Here is a 20,762-nt window from a genome sequence, read left to right as displayed (position 1 = left end):
TTCTGTGTTTTGTAATACGTTATTTCAATATATTTTGTACCAGTTATATTTTTGTAGTACTACCGATAAATGTTGTAACTATCGCCAACAAACGTGGTTTTCAACCCAAGAACCACTGCAATGGACTGGTGACAGTGTGTGGCATTACCAGTCTTTCTGTGTGATCTCAACCCATATGCCAATTATAACATTTGTGGTTTTCTTAATTTATGGCGATCATGCCCAAAAATATATATTGAAGTGTCGTCTGCATGAGCATGTTTAGTTTTACGTACTAATGAGTGATGTCTGTAAAAATGTGAGGTCACACCTCAATTGTTTTTCCATGCAAGCAAATAAGGGTGCTAAAATTTGAAAACATAAACTAAGATGTAGATCAATACAGTTTTACATTAAAAATATGGCTATTACTACAATATATGTAGTCAGTATTATATTTGAATAAAATTTTAAAAATATTTAGATAAAAAATAACCAAAGCTATTTTTAAAAAACCCAAAAAGGAAGTTTGTCCCACCATATCTTGCAAGCAATATTTTAAACACTATGCAGCAATCTGCTGACTGCTAAATCAATAAAATAATTGTAAAATCAGTTACTTTTTATTGATTGTTTTAAGACATTTAAATTCAACCAGGCAAATTGCAGCTATATACTTTATTCTTATGATGTTTTGTGCTTCTATACTTGAAAAATAAATAACACGACTCAATAGAGTTGAGTTTTTCATTCATTAAGGGGGGGTAGGCAAATTGTAAGCATGTGTGCACTTTTGAATGCATCAATTATGTAGATTTTTCTGCATTGTTGATTCAAGTAACAAAAGTTTCTTCAACTAATAATTATAATACAATTACAAAGCAGTTTTAAAATATACTAATACAATGTACTACAAATCATCAGGGACCCATATTACATGTTGTTAACCAGCTTGATTATCAATCATACTTAATATTGCTGTTTGTGTGTTTTAGGAGAGCCAGCTTGTGTAAGTGTGTCAGAAGAATCATCTAGAAAGCAGCCAACAGAGGTATGTGTATGTTTGTAAGCTGCATACATTGACCGTTGGTACATTTAATTGTTAATTTATGCAAATTGTAAGACCATACATATACTTTTTAACAGGTATAATATATGTTATAACAGTTTAGTCTAGCTTTTTAAAAAAAAAAAAAAAAAAAAAAAGTATCATATTGTATTACTTTTTAAATATTTAAAGAATGTGTTTATTAAAAACCCTCAGTTCTGTAGAAAGTAACAATTTGTATGTTATAATTGTACCCTATAGTGATTTCAATCTCGTGTGTACTTTGCATAGCAATTGTATGTACACTAAATATGTGTGTTAATTTATTGTAAATAGTTAATGGTATTTGCACAAAAAATTACAAATTAAAAACAAAAAATCCTAGTGTTATTAGTACAAATGTAGGGTACATAAAGAAGTATAGATAGTATATTTTTTATTATGGCTAGTAAATTTGGAAAATCACTGATCCCGTAGCTAGTGGATTTTTAGAAACTTCTAGAAGCCCTGTTGCAGCTTATATACGGTTTTGACTTTACGTCAATAATATCTAACAATTGAAGAGCATTTGAAGAAGAAGAATATCTAATATAATACAATATATTAATAAAATACATGTATTATATAATATGATTTGTTTTTATTGTAACAGACTGAAAATGGACGTGACTTGACAAAGACAGTTGCGAAACATTATAATGAATTGAAGGAAGAAGGTCTGCAGGTTCGTGGAACCAGTCGTATATTTTATCTGAGGAATTTCAACAACTGGATTAAAAGTGTTCTTATTGGTAAGTTGTTTGCTTTGAATTTGTTATTTTTTAAAAGGAATCTTTGTGTATAGCTCAAAACAAATTAAAACTGTATTATGGTTTGGCGAGTGTGGCAAAGACATGAGCCGAATTTACAAAGCCTATTTTACTTAAAACGCAGGTGTTAAAGCATTGTAAAAGAAAAATGGTCTTCGTGAATTCGGCCCATTCGGTCTGGTGTATTTTGATGTCTGGTACTGTTATTGTTATATATAATAAGTGCATTCATATCTTTAGATATATTGGGGTTTGCACGCATCCTGGAAAAGTGCTTGAAACTTCTGGAAAAATAAATTAACCTTCTGGAAAGTCCTGGAATTTTATTATTTTATATTTTTATTTTTTCATTTAATAATAATTATTTGGAAAATATATTTCAAATAATCACATTTAACATCTGGTTCCAAACTATATCCTTCACCCAACAGTATTTTGTGATGGGTTGAATAAATTATGTAGCTGTCGGCGGCAGTCTTGTTTGTGAGTTCGAAACCACTGTCAAACATATAAATAATTCAGCACCTTCCAACAAAACAAGTACCTCTAAGGCTTATGTCTGCTGTGCAGCGAGATTCATCCAAAAGTTGAGAAAAAAAGAAAGAAAGAAGTGTTTTATTTAACGACGCACTCAACACATTTTATTTACGGTTATATGGCGTCAGACATATGGTTAAGGACCACACAGATTTTGAGAGGAAACCCGCTGTCGCCACTACATGGGCTACTCTTCCGATTGGCAGCAAGGGATCTTTTATTTGCGCTTCCCACAGGCAGGATAGCACAAACCATGGCCTTTGTTGAACCAGTTATGGATCACTGGTCGGTGCAAGTGGTTTACACCTACCCATTGAGCCTTGCGGAGCACTCACTCAGGGTTTGGAGTCGGTATCTGGATTAAAAATCCCATGCCTCGACTGGGATCCGAACCCAGTACCTACCAGCCTGTAGACCGATGGCCTGCCACGATGCCACCGAGGCCGGTAACAAAAAAAAAAAAAAAAAACAAAAGATCTCCATTGAGGTCTTGGACGACTCAGTACACCTTAAAACGGTATCCACATGTCAAGGCAAGTCGAAGAAGAAACCAATTAACTAAATAAACAATCATTTTCATGGGCTTACATGGGGGGGGGGGGGGGTGTCGATGGGTTCGACTGAACCCCCCCTGAAATCGCTTTTTTTATAATTTAATATATCTGACATTGATATCTGACATTATTATATTTACTCAACATAGAAATATATGCCCAATATCTCTGCAATCTATTTTGGAACCCCCCTTTTTAAAATCCTATGTATTAGAACCCCCCCTTTTCAAAATCCTATGTACGCCCATGATTTTGTGGGTTAGTTTTGATTGTTTGTGATGAAAATTGGTGGTAACTAGAGTCCACTTGAAGATATTATTTTTGTGCTATCAATAAATAAGGTATTTGACATTTAGTTACTCATGGAAACGGGTATAATTTCAGTAAATTTTGCATTTAAAACATGATGTCACTAATGATTTAAAAATAATTATTAATGGAAATAAAACATGTTTTTTATGATTTATGTAATTTTGTAATTAGGTAATTTAAAGTATATGTACATGTACCAGCACTGACCTATAAACGTAATACCGTAAATGTATTAATATTTAGACATTTTGTGACTAATTTTTATTTTATTTTTTTATTATTATTATTTTTATTTTTATTTTTTTTAAATATTAAATCTGGATAATACCGATATTTAAACATTACTGTTTTTTCTTCTTCGTAGTTTTGGGTAGAAGAGTGTTATGTATTTATTGTTTATTTGTATGTATTTTTTTGTTTATTTGTAAGTGAATTACAAGTCTTTTCAAAAAATACTTTCATGGATTATTATTCTAGCAAGGTTTTAGATCTCATTATTTTTGGAACTTGTACTATTTTTCTGTCTGTTCTGAGCTCGCTGAGATCTTGTTAGTATAGTAATGTTATTAACGTCTGGTAAAGATGTTGCTGAAATGCATTTCAAGTTATATCAGTCAAATTAAGCTTAACATTTCAGTGATATTGAGGTAAAAATATTTTGAGGTTAGCATGTTTATACTTAGTTTGTGTTTGCTTGTTTTGGGCATACATATTTTGGGCACACCCAAAGTTTAGATACATATGTATGTGGTGAATTTTTTTTTTGAATTTTTTAGGAGACATTCTACAGCAAAAGAAAAAAGACAACTCTCATGACAAGTCACTGACCATCCTTGACCTCTGCTGTGGCAAGGGAGGCGATCTGCTTAAGTGGAAGAAAGGACAAGTGGATAAGATAGTGTGTGCTGGTGTGTACACATTTAGCTTATGCTTCTTATAGCAATTGTGTAGAATAGTGTTTTTCAACCTATCCTGCCTGATGCTAGCTTTAAATTTCTAATATTAAAATATATACAAAAATATTAATTAATTAAAAGTAACTTTTGAAAAGTAGATCTTTGCATTAAAAGTCGAAGATCTTTCTGTCACACCTTAAGCAGTGTCACAACCAGGGCTCACTCTGGATCAAAAATACCTGTAGCCAAAATATTAGCCAAATGGAATTTGTTATTAGCCATATTGAAAATGCTTTAGCCAAAATTGTTTTATGCAATACTGTATAAAGTATTTATCTATGAATGTGAAAATGCATCTTTTTCAGCTAATTGTGTACAAACTGGAATAAATCTGAATAACAAAACCGTATTAGCTGATTGTAGCCAAAGACAGCAATGGGGGTAGGGCCAGATTTTTTTGGGGGGGGGGGGGGTTGATGCATTATCTTCAGAGTTGGAAGCCTGTACCCGATATACCCACCCCCACTTCTAAGGTTAACAAACATACAGAAATACGGGAGGGGGTGGGGGGGAGGGGTTGATGTTTATGAAGGGTGTTGTTTTTTCTTTCTTCCTTTTTTCCCAAATAAAAATTTGAGAGGTTTTTTTTTTAATATAGAGCTCATTATTTCTTTAAATAGCAATCTTTGTTTTAATTGCTTTTTTTTTTTTTTTTTACTTTTTTAAGTAACCCATCAATTCCCCATCCCCAACAATTTCATAATTTGCGCCATGTTGTTGCTGTTGATTTCAGCATCGTGTTAAATGCTTGTTGTGATTTCTGCTTGTAAAATACCTCGGCTAAGAATGCTGACTTCACAGTATATTCCATTTATAAAACCCCCCAAAAAAACCCAACATTAATAAAATTTAAATTCACGGTCTTTTTAAAATCCAGCTAACTTACTAACTGTCACCTCACAGTCTTACAAATTTATATCTAACATTATCTAATTCAGTGTATGTTTAACTGCAATTTGTATAAATACTGTATGTTCATTTCCCGCGATCGCAATCTCAACGATGGGTACAAAATTAACAAAAACAAAGGGAATAAACGAAACAGCAGTTAGGTATTCATTGATGCGAACAACTATAGTTTTTCAAGATTTACTTCTGTGTAATCATATTGTTTAATGTCCGCAACAATGTCTCTTGACACGTGGGTGAAAGCTGACCCTGAAGCGCGACGTATATTCGCGCCGAGAGCTGTCCGGAACTGGCATGTGTATTCAAATTGACACGCATTGTCGGTTTGTTTTTATTACTTTGGTTCAAAGACTTTACAAAGTTAAAATAACAAGTTCCAGATCTTCCAGACATTGCTGTCATACATGTTGAATGCATGCCGTTAACATGAATAACTGTGATTATTAAAATGAGCAAACATCATTAGGTCTACTCTGTATTCTGGATGACACCAATTCTCATTACCAGTCGTGAGATCGCTATTACGCTAATTGAATATATTATGTTTGAGGTGTTGGATAGATTATGTAACCGTTTGTTCACATCAGAAGATAAGTTTTAGTAGCCATTATTTAGCTACTTGCAAGTTTTAGTAGCCATTATTTGTAAAATTAGCCAATGGTTAATTTGGCTATCGACAGCGCAAGCTCTGACAACACTGTAATATCCCAGTAAATTAACACTGGTTTGAGTCATTCCATAAGTTGGCATTTGAAAAATCAATGTGTTTATGATAGTCCCCCAAAAAACTAAATTCTGGTCTCTGATTTCTATTTTGACCTTGCGTGAGCTTTTTTTTTTTTTAAATCCGCCGCGGTATCTATAACAGCACCATCTATACTAAAAATAGCAGGGAACATTTTGTTCAGGATCACGTGGTTATTTGCTATGCAAGTTTCAGAGATCGCTACACAAAAACCCTCATTAAACAAGTATTGCTAATCAATTTTAAATAGACTAAAAATGTTACTAATCAAAATTGTGAAAACAAAATGTTCTCTGAATAGTGCTGTGCTGCCTCAACTAATAATATTGTGATGCACTATGACATTCAGGGGTTTCCCCAGGGCCATTAAGCATAGCAGCCCGACACGCCTTGGTCCGTAAAGTAAGTGCTTTGACGGCATGGAAGTGCCTTAAATCAATTGCCGCTACGCCTTGATTTGATGTGCTTTAGAAAAACAATTATCACAAGTACGAGCGTGGCAGTCGACTACCTCTTGCAAACAACTTGTGTACCAGTATATCAAGCACACATAATCACTATAATAGGTATAACACTTCCTAACTACCAAACAATGGACCAGTCGTCTACGTGTGATCAAAGAAGATGTCATTTGACAGAATCAACTGTACCATTTAACTGAATAAATGATAGGTGAAGCACTTTTTAAAAGTACAGTTAAGTTGGCAATCAATCATTTCTATTCTAACAACCCCTTTCCAAAATACACATACACTTAAAACATCCAGTGTTCGCGCTGTCAGTAGCCAAATTAGCCATTGGCTAATTAAAAATTATTCTTACAAAAAATGGCTAATAAAATTTCCAAGTGGCTAACATTTTGGCTAAACCATTTTTTATCTTCTGATGTGAACAAACGGTATATCAGACACCTCAAACATAATAATAATACCAAATATTTAATTAGCGTAATAGCGATCTCGCGACCGGTAACGAGAAACGGTGTTATCCAGAATACAGCGTAGGCCTAATGATGTTTGCTTATTTTAATAATCACGGTTATTATTTCTTTTCAATATTACTTGTCCTCAAAACAAGTGCATTTCTCCCCTTATTACTGAGTTAATGTTTAAGTACTTGGTGTTTAGCCAGGATGGCTATATAAGGTGATTTGACACGTGAAGTCAGTGACTTCAAGTCACATCTGTTAGATCTGACTCTACAGCATCCCCAAATTTGTCCAATTTACCACATTGAAGCAGAGTGGCTTCACTTGACACCTTCTATTGTGTTGATCTCCCAGGATCATCCCAACCATAGATTTGGGGGAATTGTCACTTGTCACTGATCAGTATGACTTGTTAGACTACATGGTGTTGAAATCTAATTGCAATTCAATTATAAATATATGTAAAAATAATTATCTAGCATAAGTAACAATTGATTTTAAATAACACTTCATTTTTTGTACTGCAACTTAATTGATAAATCACGTTTACAAAATAATCAATAAAAATAAATTCAATAATCATAAAAATCAAATAAAACATAATAAAAAAAAAAAATCGAAATGCATGATTTTTTTGCAGTGATTTAAATCATGATTTAAATCAATGATTTAAATCAAATGATTTAAATCAAACAACTGTGAAGGAGAGCATTTAGTGTACCAAGGCAAATGAGGGGGCACTATGGCCAATACGAAGAGACCAAAGCAGGTGAGGAGGAAATAAAGAAAACAATATACCCACCTTTTCCATGTTTAAAAAGGGAGGTTGGGAAAGGGAGGTTGGGACGCATCTCCCACTTCAATTCTGGAACTTTGGTCTGACCAAAGACCAACTTTTTTTTTTCCTTGATGCAAGCTGTATATTTTTTATAAGTGACCGAATTGTCATATTATTGTAAAAAATTAAATGCATTGTAATTTCCATTATTGAATAATACATAATTAGATGAAAGTTCATGTATTACTCCCCTACCGGTCCAACTGGAATGGACTATAGGCTTCATCTTCGTCTGTCCCACATATAGTGTAATGCTTCAGATATTGAGCTGAATTTGTTTGTAACGCTTTATCTTACAAAGTGACAGATCAAGTTTGACTTTCATGAGGTTTGGCCCATATTGTGACAGAGATATGGCCCTTGAACTCAGGAGATATCAAAGCAATTTTGGCAAGGTAGGGGACATGTGTTGCTTTAGCTGTACTCTTAGAATGCTTGTTCTTCATAAATATACCTTCCAGTAGAACAGATATTTGACACTTTGGATGTTACAGTGTTTTTACTTTTCATTGTGTAGATATAGCTGCCACATCGGTGGAACAGTGTGAGTCACGGTACAAGGAAATGCTTCAAAGAAGTGAGAGAGACCGCTATCCACAAAAAGTGTTTTCAGCTGAGTTCATTGTTGCTGATTGTACAAAGGTATGTGTATGTGCTTCAATGCATACTGTCGCAGATTTAAGGACCTTATTTCTCTAAAAATGGATAATAAATAAAAATTATATTAATTGTTGGAAACCAAATCTAACTATCGCATCACCTTAACTGAACCATGATGGAGTGAAATCCATGTCATCCCTCTTGTCAATTTTAGTTTTTGAATTATGGACCATTGCCATAATTCAATTATTTTTTACAAAATGTCATTAATAAATGGGGTATGGTGGTTATGAAGATGGTTGATAAAGTATATTTAGGGACAAATCAAATTATATTTGTTCAGGTAATACTTTATTAGATCATTAAATAGGTCATTGATCTGTGACAATATGCCTTTAATATACACAATTGGCATCTTTACAAAATGATCAAGAAGTTTAAGAAGATCAGTTTCAACTTTAATGATTGATTTTCAGCAACTTAATTCTGAACATCAGTAATGGGGAGTTTTACAAAAAATTAAACCTAATGAATTTATGAATATCAGTTTAAACTTGAATACTTGGTACTGTTTAAAAGCTATATAGTAAAAGGTTTTTTCTTTCACTGTTAAGTTTTTTATGTAAACATGAAGTACCCAGAAGGATTATGAAAGTCACAAAAATGGAACCACACATTCATATTTGAATTTTTTAAAAGTTACTGCAGTATTATTAATGTTATATTTTGTTTTCAGACTCGACTTCGTGATCAGTATAAAGACCCATCAATTCAGTTTAATATTGTGAGCTGTCAATTCTCCTTCCACTACTGTTTTGAGAGTTACACACAGGCAGAGATGATGTTAAAGAATGCTTGTGAGTGTCTTGCTCCTGGCGGATATTTCATTGGTACTACCCCCGATTCCTACGAATTAATGTAAGTAAACCGAGTCTGGGTCTGGCAAGTGTGGCAAAGATACCACATCTTATGTATTTTGATGTTTGTGTCTGTAACTTATCATAAAAATTAATGCATTCATATCTTAAGATAAATTTACTTCTTTTAACAACAACAATAATTATGAGAATTCCATATTGATTAATATATATATAATTTTCTTGTTGTTTATTAAGAAAAATTAAAAAGTAAGGTTCGAACATTGTGCAGCTGTCAGTCTGGCACTGTCAAAATATAGCACATGTAGTTTTGTGGATAAGAAATCTGCACAAAATTAACATTAATATTTGGTGTTTGAAGGGTGTCAGCCATAATTTTGAGTAGACTGATTCAACCCCTGCAATTAAGAAACTTACCAGGGCAAAACAAATACTGTGGGAAAAATAGTGTCCACAGCAGTTTTACCGTTAACATGATTGCAACTCTGGATTGTAATTTAATCTGAATGATGAGTTTGTTATTTGTTTCGTTTGACAGTATGCTGTAAGATTCATTTATACCAGTGGCGGTATTCATCGACTGAACACTTCATATTTGGATTTACCATAGTTTGACACCCAGTAGCTGTTAGCACGCGAATGACACGTGCACGATCAAGAATAATGGGGTTTTAAGGGGATGACAATTTATCATATAAAGCATAGTCAGTCCGCAATGATGTACCAGTTCAAACTTTATCTTTTAATTATATTACATTAAAGTGTCAGAATATATTTAATGCGCTATACAATTAAAATAATTCACTTTAATAATGGGTTAATGTTAGTTAAGAAATCTGTCACCAAGACCGAATGCCCTCCTTTCAAACCTAAGTAAATCGGTATAGATTTTCTTTTTACTTTTGGATTAGGCCACTCAGCATTAGAAAAGGGTAGTATATTTTGTCAATATAAATTACAGAGAACATTTGATTAAACTATCAGAACAATCTATCTTTATATATGTATATCTACAAATATCTCATCATCAAGCCGACCATAACACTTCAAGAGATTTACAGGAGTGTATATTGAACATTTAACTGAAAATAAAATACCCGTACTGCACCATAGCAACAGTGTGTTCAACAATGTATAAGTTGTCACCCCCTGCAATGCACATGCTATGAACAGTCAACAGAGTTCAGTGACGTAGTTGGAACACACTTCATGCTGGTAAATTACATATATTTTCGATCATGCCCGATGGCACTGAGATTGAAATAGTAGTGAAATACTTAATAATAATGATGCAGTTACTGTTTTAATATTTACTTTAATCTGTTTTCAGTTCACAAAGTCTCTTTTAATTTTAACAATAAGGAAAAAATACCTCTTGAAAAAAAAAAATCCAATATAGTCCACAGCGAAAAAAAATGTTGCGGAGAATGAAAAACTCTGCGGCAATCTCCACGGCATTGCCGATTGCCACGGGCAATTGCAGGGCTTGCTGATTAATCATTTCATATATTTGAAAAGGACACAAACTATAGCCCAAATGTACTGATTTATTTTTATATGGAATAGGTTTTTTAATTTGTTAATAGATTTGTATCGTGTAGTTAACAGATTCTTTACTCATATTTTTAAAATGTTCTTTGAAATGTTAAAAAGTGGCCAATTTTGGTTAAATAATTAATTAAATAAAATTTAATATTCATAATTGTAGTATGTGTTAAAGTCCTTTAATAGTTTTTATACATGAAATATTATTAAACAGTCATTTATGTTAAGATTGGGGTTTTTTCAGACGCAGACTTCGAGAATCCCCAGAGAAAAGTTTTGGGAACGAAGTTTACAGAGTAACATTCCACGACAATAATGAAGAGTCGTTGCCCTTGTTTGGTGCTACATACGATTTTCACTTGGAAGGAGTTGTAGACTGTCCAGAGTTTCTTGTGTATTTTCCGGTGCTAGAAAAGTTTGTTCATAAAACTTTTTTGTGTTTTACTTTGATTTTTATTCAGTTAAAACTTATGATTTGTGTGAAAACAAGTCAGTCAATCTGTCTTCAATCAGTCCTTTACATTTAAAAATATCAGGTGAATGATAAATCACTCTCCTTATAAGATGATCAATTTACATTCCATAGGAAAGGGACGGGACGTAGTCCAGTGGTAAAGTGCTCGTTTGATGCACAGTCAGCAGGGCTTCTAGATTATGGTAGCCCCACTCCCATGGCTAGTAATATTCAATGTTGGGCTAGTAAATAACTACTATTGTCATGCCCAACGGCTAGTGAATGTTTTTTGTAAAATGTTGCTGTGAAGTCTATTTTGTAAATATGAATATCCTGCAACCCCCCCCCCCCCCACCCCCCCCCCCCACCCCAATGTTAGTGTTTTTAAGCTCTATCTCCCTCTTTAGGTGACATTCGATTATTATTATTATTATTATTATTATTTAGTAAAATGGTATCAACTTTAAAGTAAAGTAGGGTTAGTGAATTTTTAAATGTGGCTAGTAAATGTTTAAAATCACTGATCCCATGGCTAGTGGATTTTATACAAATTCCAAAAGCCTTGGTCAGTCTGGGATTGATCCCTGTCGGTTCGACCCATTGGGCTATTTCTCGTTCCAGCCAGTGCACCACGACTGGTGTATCAAAGGCTGTTGTATGTGCTATCCTGTCTGTGGATGGTTCATATAAAAGATCTCTTGCTACTAATGGAAATATATTGCAGGTTTTCTCTCTCAGACTACATGTCAAAATGACCAGATGTTTGACATCCAATAGTTGATTAATAAATCAGTGTGCTCTACTGGTGTCGTTAAACAAAACAAACTTTAACTTTTTTTCATTGAAAAAATCTCGAGTTTGAATAGAAACATTAAATAAAAACTGAATCAGTATAATGATATAAAAAAATTAGGGAGATTTGGGTTAAAGCATCTTGTCAGTCAACCAGTGTTATGATATTTTTAGATGGATGGTTTTTAAAAAAATGCTTCTGGGATAAAATTACGGTGAGCTTCGGTGCAATATCACACATCTTAGATGTGAAGGACATACTTGCCGACAGTATAAATGTAGTTGATTATGTTGCAGGTGGGTCATTTGGAATATAACTCGGTGGTACAGTGCTTGCCGAAAAGTGGGATGGATTAAACGTAGACCTTGTTGGTATCCTGCCCTAGTCAGTGCCACCTGATTGGTGTATTTGATCTTTGGTGTTTGCTCTGTCATTTGGAAAGCTTATATAAAAGATGTCCTTCTGCTGTTGAGGAGTAGCCTATGGGACAGTACCAGGTTTTTATTCCCTTTTTAGACCAAATGACACAATAATTAGATGCCAAATAGCTGTAGTTTAACCATCTTTCCTTTCCTGTTACATTACAGGGGTAAAACTACTGACGGACGAGTTTAAAAATGCAACTACCAGTCCCACAGGCGATCTATCGTTTTCTAACTGACTGTATTATAATTTATTTAGTTGATTTTTTGTTCTTGTTGTTCTTTTGGTTTTTTGGAGGGTTTTTTGCATTGAATCCGTGACACTGCATCAGCGATACAAGAATTCCAAACCTTTCACACACACAGTCCAGAATGATGTCGAAAGACACAATAATACATGCACTGCACTTCGGAGTTCCAAACTGTACATGCATGACATTTCGAAAACGGGTTATAGCGAAAAGGGAACCATGCCAAAATGGCCCCAAATGAAAATGGAACCAAATTGAACAAAATGAAACCTAGTGTTGGCTGAAACAGCAACACAATCTATTGTTATATGGTTAAAATGGAACAACAACAAAAATGTATGGCTAAAACAGTATAATTACAAATTGTGAACAATGATATCTTTAATAAAACAACAGCTATATTAATCATTTATTACTTTGTTTTATTTTTATGTCTATATAGGGGAGATAGAAGAATTAGCAACTAGCTAGAAGTCGGTGAAATGCAATCATTTTCACCAATATATTGAAATGCTTTTTTTTTTTAAAGGTATAATTTTTGCCAATACGTTGAAGTGCCATTATAGCCAAATGGGTTCCGTTTTGATAGTGGGTCCGATTTAGCCTAATTTCCAAGAAATGGGTCGGTCAAAGGTCAATAATTTCTAAAAATTATTTGTTTACATTGAAAGTATGTTGCCAGTGTATTTTGAATAGATTCTTTTATTAAATATTTGTGGGATATTACTTGAATTTTGTAAATCTATATGAAAAAAAAAATGAATATAAAGTAGTCTTTATCAAAATATTGGAACATGTATTGATTTGTCAATCAAGGTTTTGTGTTTGATTTCGTTCATTTGCCACGTGATGTTGATAAATTGCCAAGCGTCCTTAATAATGTTTTTGTCATTATATATAATTATATTAAAATATTCCTGAACAAAAGTATATTTTCTATAGGTTGGCGGAATAGTAGAAATTCTGGCGGGCTAGTAAATTTTAGTTAGTTTTGGTCTGGTGGGCAAGTGAAATATTTTCCATTTCTGCACCCCTGCATTATAAAACTAATAATATCTCACAGGTGCACATAGCCAGTTTTGGTCCAATCATGATAACAACAAAAAAGTCAACTTACTTGACATACAAAGCACTGAAATTGATGTCCTGGGTATACAGAAGATATTGAAAAAGTCAACTTACTTGACATACAAAGCACTGAAATTGATGTCCTGGGTATACAGAAGATATTGAAAAAGTCAACTTACTTGACATACAAAGCACTGAAATTGATGTCCTGGGTATACAGAAGATATTGAAAAAGTCAACTTACTTGACATACAAAGCACTGAAATTGATGTCCTGGGTATACAGAAGATATTGAAAAAGATTGAAGGCAAATAACACTGATGTTACATCAATATTTATGGTATTCTAGGGAAATGGACAGAAACCGTAAATATGCAAAAAAAGTTATTGTCGTCAATCTTGATAATAGAATACAGTTAAGTTCACTTATAACGAACATGCTTAGAATGAACTACTGCATAGAGCAAACTGATCGTAAAGTCCTGTTTTATCTTCCTATACATTAATAACCAACTTATGCAAATGTGTACAACGAACTACTACTATAACGTACTATCATGGCCCCTTCCAGTTCACTATAAGAGTACTTTACTGTATGTTAAAACTCCCAATATCTGATTTAAACCATGTCAGCATGGACAGCTACTTCTAGGCACCTTTTTGTTGCAATACAATTCAGGTTTCCAGGTGTATATATCAGATATTAATTAGTACATCAGGTACGATTGCACTTGAAACAAGCAGTGTGACACCATAATTAGGATAAAAATTTTGGTATGAAACTTTGGTAGTTGAAGATGCTTACAATCATAGTAAAAACTAGCAGTATACCTCCTCCCCCATTGATTTACTTTAAGGTATGTTTAAAAATGAGAAAATGTAGTATTTATGTATGTGATGTATAATTATGCTCATTGAAAAGTTGATTGTACGAGCTTTAGCCACACAGTGTATTGTTGTTGTCGCTTTTACAAAATTATTTGGTGATATACACCCAGCAGTTGTCAAAAAATTAATGATACCTGATACATTCATTCCTTGTCCAGCCAGTGCTCCACAACTGGTGTAACAAAAGCCGTGTTATGTACTATCCTGTCTGTAAGATGGTGCATATAAAAGATCCTTTGCTGCTAATTGAAAAGAGTAGCCCATGAAGTGGCGACAGCAGGTTTGCCATATAACTATAAATAAAATGTGTTGAGTGCATTGTTAAATAAAACATTTCCTTCATTCATTCATTCCTTGTCATTCTCACAGAACTTCCTCTCTTTTAATTACTTAGCTGTCTAACAAAATGAATTTAGGCATTTGTCACCAGTTGTTTCCAACAAGAGAAGTAAACATTTGGGGACGATGTGGATAGGGTCAGAGATATATTTAATAAGAATTATACTGTATATCTAGTTCCTTTTACAACACTATAACTTTAGGTGGGGTTTTTTTTACGCATTAGGTTGTAACATCTAGATCATGCTGTGTCCAAAATTGTATGATTAAGCATACCCCACATCGAACTCGTTAGATTCATAATATTGCAGAATGGCTGATAAGAAGGTGATGTTCAAGCATTTTATAGTTGTATATACCTTTACACCAAGACACCAAACAGATGATGATTACTTTAAATGCAACAATTATAGAGATTATAATTTTTTATATTATTAGAATGGCAGAGAAGTATGGTATGAAGCTGATTAAAAGGAGGTCATTTGCCGATTATTTCAAGGATAATATTGAAGCCGGAGAAGCAAGATCATTAATAGGTCGCATGCAGGCACTTGAGGCAAGTCGACAGTACCGAGACAAATCATTGGAACTGCACGTGTTGCTTTTCTTTTGGTGTGATTGTCCCACAGCCATACAAAATATATGTACATGTATACATTTTGGTGTGATTGTCCCACAGCCGTACAAGATATATGTACATGTATACATTTTGGTGTGATTGTCCCACAGCCGTACAAGATATATGTACATGTATACATTTTGGTGTGATTGTCCCACAGCCGTACCGTACAAGATATATTTTGGTGTGATTGTACATGTATACATGTATTTTGGTGTGATTGTCCCACAGCCGTACAAGATATATGTACATGTATACATTTTGGTGTGATTGTCCCACAGCCGTACAAGATATATGTACATGTATACATTTTGGTGTGATTGTCCCACAGCCGTACAAGATATATGTACATGTATACATTTTGGTGTGATTGTCCCACAGCCGTACAAAATATATGTACATGTATACATTTTGGTGTGATTGTCCCACAGCCGTACAAAATATATGTACATGTATACATTTTGGTGTGATTGTCCCACAGCCATACAAGATATATGTACATGTATACATTTTGGTGTGATTGTCCCACAGCCATACAAAATATATGTACATGTATACATTTTGGTGTGATTGTCCCACAGCCATACAAGATATATGTACATGTATACATTTTGGTGTGATTGTCCCACAGCCATACAAAATATATGTACATGTATACATTTTGCACCAAAAAAACAATTGTTTTGCTTTATACACAAAATAAGATTTTGAAGATTTTGTGTACAAAAGACAATGATTAAATTTCCGTTACATTCATTACAATATAACGTCATCCCATTGGTCCAGCCGTATCAACGGGAGTTTGTTCATTTTCCGCTGAATGTAAAGATTACGTCGTCGGGGAACGTTATACCTGATAACGTCATTTTATATTGGTAATTTGTCTTACTGAGCATTATTGTTTTAACCAAACAAATAATTCAAAATAAAATATGCACTTTTAATGTTATTATTAGTAAGTATGTTTCAAATTTAATTATAAGTATTGTCTGTTATTTCTTTTACATTCATCTGGGCATGAAAAAAAAAAATCATCAGCAACCTTATGTCAGAAGGGCTTTGCCGATTCACACAGTTTGCAGATGATTTTTTTTTTTCATACCCTGATGAACATAAAAGAAATAACAGAAATTCTTAAAACATTTCAAAGGTAATTATTTTTAAATAGCATATTTAAAATAGAATATAATACAAGTATTTACAAAGTGAAGGGATTTTCCACAGTTTTACTCTACTTTTGAAATATTTATCTTTCTGTGCTATCAGACATTCTATGATTTATCTTTAATGGACATACTTTTAATTTCATGGCAACACCATACAAACTGCATGCAGCAGTTCAGACTTTTAATTGATTGGACTTTTATAAACTTTATTAAAATATTCCCAGATTAATTATTTGGTAAAACGTGTGAAAACTGTATTCTAGCATATGTGTATGATTTATGACATCGATCATTCGTGCAAACAGGTTTACAGTACTAATTAGCATTTAATTAGCTCAGTAACAGGTTTACAATACTAATTAGCATGTAATTAGCTTAGCCACTGCTTTACCAGACTAATTAATATGTAAGTAGCTTAGTAATTGGCATATGCTTAAAATAAATAATTAAGATGTATATCCTGATATTTTGTTTATTTCAGACCTACCCACCTGATGAAAATGCAACTCTTATGAGCTCCCAACCCAACAATTATGAGCATGCTGTCAAATTCCTAGAGAATTTGTCACAGGACACCTCTCAAGACAGAAGACATCCACCCAAAATTGTATGTTAGAGCTATTTTTCCTCACATGCAGTGTGATGCTCTTGAAACTTAATTGTTTTGACAGATATTTTTAATTAACCGTGACTGACTTGTGTCTACAGAATAAAGAAATAAAATCTTAGGGCCGAATTTACAATGCCTATTTATGTCTTGGCTACATACATTTACAAAGCATAAACACCTGTGTTTAAGAAAAGCACTTTTAAACAGGCTTTTTACATTCGACCCTTAGTGTTTATTTTTGACATCAATGAACAAATTTAAAAACATTAACTTGAATCCAATAAATTGCAACGTTTTGAATTTTAATTGGTCATTGTTGCATTTGTCGGTCTGGGATCGATCCCTGTCGGTGGGCCAGTTGGGCTATTTCTCGTTCCAGCCAGTGCACCACGACTGGTACATTAGAGGCCATGATATGTGCTATCCTGTCTATAGGATGGTGTATATAAAAGATCCCTTGCTGCTAATCGAAAAGAGTAGCCCATGAAGTGGCGACAGCGGGTTTCCTCTCTATACATCTATGTGGTCCGTAACCATATGTCTGACGCCATATAACCGTAAATAAAATGTGTTGAGTGCGTCATTAAATAAAACATTTCCTTTCTTCCTGTTTTAGATATGGGGTGAGACTTAGCCCAGTTGTAAAGTGCTCGCTTGATGCGTGGTCGGTTTGGGATCGATCCCTGTCAGTGGGCCCATTGCGATATTTCTCGCTCCAGCCAGTGCACCACGACTGGTACATCGAAGGCCGTGGTATGTGTTATCCTGTCTTTGGGATGGTGCATATAAAAGATCCATTGCTGCTAATCGAAAAGAGTAGCCCATGAAGTGGCAACAGCTGGTTTCCTCCCTCAATATCTGTGTGGTTCTTAACCATATGTCCGACGCCATATAACCGTAAATAAAATGTGTTGAGAGTGTCGTTAAATAAAACATTTCTTTTCCTTTTGTTGCATTTGTATAAAAGATTCAGGATCTTTGTTAATGTTGAACTCTTTTTCTTTTTTAGGGCACATTATCACAGGATGAGTGGGAAGCAGCAAGTAAGATTTTGTATTATTTACATCTGTTTAATGACAAATCTGTTCATTGTAAATTTTAAAATATTTTCATTGACCATAATGTTTCCTGTCAGAGTAAATTTTCATCAGTTTGCTTGTTTAACTATTGTGCCAGTGGTATTTTGATCGGTCAAAAATACACAGTCATTTGAATATGTTGACTTATTGAGCTGAAATTTTATATTGCTTTATCATGTACTGTTATATATCAGGTTTAACTTTTATGGCAATTTACCCATTTTTTACAGAGATATGGCTCTTTAATGTAGGAGATTCGGAATGTTTTTGGGCCCAGTAGGGGACATGTATTGCTTTAGCAGTACTCTCAGAATGCTTGTTATTATTTGATTAAAGTATTTAATTCCACCAGTTAAATAGACATGATACACCATATCCCATTTGTAATTTCTAAATATTTAGCCATAAATCAGAAGACAAAAAAGCATTTGTCAAAAGATAAATGTGGGACCTACAGGTATATTTCGAATGAGGTAACAAAACTCCCTGTTCAAAAGCAAGATAATAAACCTAATATAGGCATTTGTATGTATCAACATGGAAGAGTTGCAAATAGCCATTCTCAGAGTTGTTGACAATATTGATACGGAATTTCTTGTTGGATATTGAGGAAAACATTTTCTCTAATTTTTTGTACTGAAGTGAATGTAACTTTCATTAAAACTACCTATGGCATACTATGCCTTTAATATAGGGATGGGATATCTGAACAAAAAGTGGATCTAACTCCATCATGATCCATTATTAGTTTCCTACTGCTCCAACCGGTGGGGCCTATAGATTTCATCTCCATCCTTCTGTCTGTCTGTCTGTCTGTCCGTCTGTCCCACATATGTTTTCCAAATGTTTTTTTCAAAAAGCCTTGAGATATTGAGCTAAAATTTGGTGTATAGTTACAGACCACATTTGACTACCCATTTTTGACGGAGTTATTGCCCTTGAACTTAGGAGATGTGAAAACAAAAATTCCGGACTTTTGCAATCAAGTTTAACCTTCATGGTGATTTACCCACTTTTCAGAGTTGTGGCCCTTGAATTTAGGAGATATGAATTATTGTTGGGCCCAGTATGAGACATGTATTGCTTTAGCACTACCCTCACACTGCTTGTTGCTATTGTATTCTATAATGTTAACTACTTATAATAACAATAAAGCAAAGATTCTCTTTTGTTTTTGCAGCTATATACTGTGTATTTGTGTTTAAGAAGGTAGCCGGATTGGCAGAATCTGAAAGAGAGTTGCCATCAGCACCCAAAAGAAAACATGATGATGAGAGGACTAGTGATAAAGAAGAGCCAGTAGAGAAAATACCGAAAGTTGGAGAATGATGGACATAATCCAGTTATTGTCAACTTAACACTCTGGAAGGCATACTGGTCTATTTTGTTACTTTCCAAGTCCTGACATCAAGGATTTCCATCTACTTTTTGTCAGCTGTTTGGATTCCTCTTGAAACCACATTTGAAGTTTTGGATTGAAGGTTTACAGACACATCATGATTACAAAGATGATGATATTTTGGTCCATCTTTATTTGTCTTTATGTCTTGGTGTAAGGACTTTTTGTCATGGTTACCCGGTGGATGTTTGTGGCCATCATGATATATGAATTTCTTAGCACTGCTAGCTGTAAGATTTACGAAAACTACTAGGAACCATCTTGATAACTCACTTAAGTCTTGGTATGAGAATGTTGATAGATTTTTGTTTGAGCTTACACACAGATTGACAAATTTATGCAGAAATTATTTGGAACTGTTTTGCTAACTTGTTTGAAGTCATAGAATAGTATATAGATTTTATAGCACTTTTAATCAGCTATAACTTAATCACTTGATAAACACTTGTTAACATCTTTAATGACCGTGAGGACCGTACACATCTTGTTGGCTATAAAAAGTCAACCATAATGAATTTACCAAAACGATATTTGTCTCCTGTGTTAGTGAAATGATATACCTGGCTTGGGCTGTTCCATCTATTGGAATGAAAGCAATTCATTTACACATTTACACTATGTTGGTAATTAACAATGACATTTATGTTGTAAAGTGGTCAATAAAAGAAGTACATCTGACAAGGTGGTTTTTTTGTAGTTTTTTTGTTTCTTGCTTAAGTATTGAATGAGATCTTACTGCCTCACTGCTTTGTAAGACATTATTACTGCATCCAGATAACTATCCTTTTAATCGATCAAAACCCTGCTGGCATAAGCCGGCCAGCAGCTAAAGATGCCATAATGTTTTTGTAATGCATTCGTTCGGCATTAGGTGTAAATGCAATCTAATTAAAATTATCTCCACTATTACATGTGGATCTAACAGCAGCCAGTTGGAGCTCATGTCCACCAATCAAAACCTTACTTGCAGAATCATGCCAGTGATTTAAAAATAATATGAAAATATTCCGAATTATCCTGAGGGTGTACGACATGT

At 33.8% G+C, this 20,762-nt stretch overlaps 1 protein-coding gene across 1 annotated transcript in view; it reads left to right on the top strand.

The window, feature by feature from the left end:
- Positions 1 to 20,404, top strand: part of LOC121388341 (mRNA cap guanine-N7 methyltransferase-like) — a 29,351-nt gene extending 8,947 nt beyond the window's left edge. The window contains exons 2-11 of the mRNA XM_041519639.1: positions 975 to 1,030; positions 1,680 to 1,818; positions 4,016 to 4,147; positions 8,133 to 8,257; positions 8,952 to 9,133; positions 10,883 to 11,053; positions 15,292 to 15,409; positions 17,120 to 17,245; positions 18,258 to 18,291; positions 19,508 to 20,404. Of these exons, the coding sequence (XP_041375573.1) occupies positions 975 to 1,030; positions 1,680 to 1,818; positions 4,016 to 4,147; positions 8,133 to 8,257; positions 8,952 to 9,133; positions 10,883 to 11,053; positions 15,292 to 15,409; positions 17,120 to 17,245; positions 18,258 to 18,291; positions 19,508 to 19,656 (1,232 nt within the window). The 3' untranslated portion in view covers positions 19,657 to 20,404. The remainder of the gene's footprint in view (positions 1 to 974; positions 1,031 to 1,679; positions 1,819 to 4,015; positions 4,148 to 8,132; positions 8,258 to 8,951; positions 9,134 to 10,882; positions 11,054 to 15,291; positions 15,410 to 17,119; positions 17,246 to 18,257; positions 18,292 to 19,507) is intronic.
- The last annotated feature ends 358 nt before the right edge of the window (positions 20,405 to 20,762 follow it).

Source organism: Gigantopelta aegis, chromosome 14 (assembly GCF_016097555.1).
Source record: "Gigantopelta aegis isolate Gae_Host chromosome 14, Gae_host_genome, whole genome shotgun sequence".
NCBI lineage: Eukaryota > Metazoa > Mollusca > Gastropoda > Neomphalida > Peltospiridae > Gigantopelta > Gigantopelta aegis.
The sequence above is the reverse complement of the archived record's forward strand: the minus strand, read 5'-3'. Positions and strand labels throughout refer to the sequence as shown.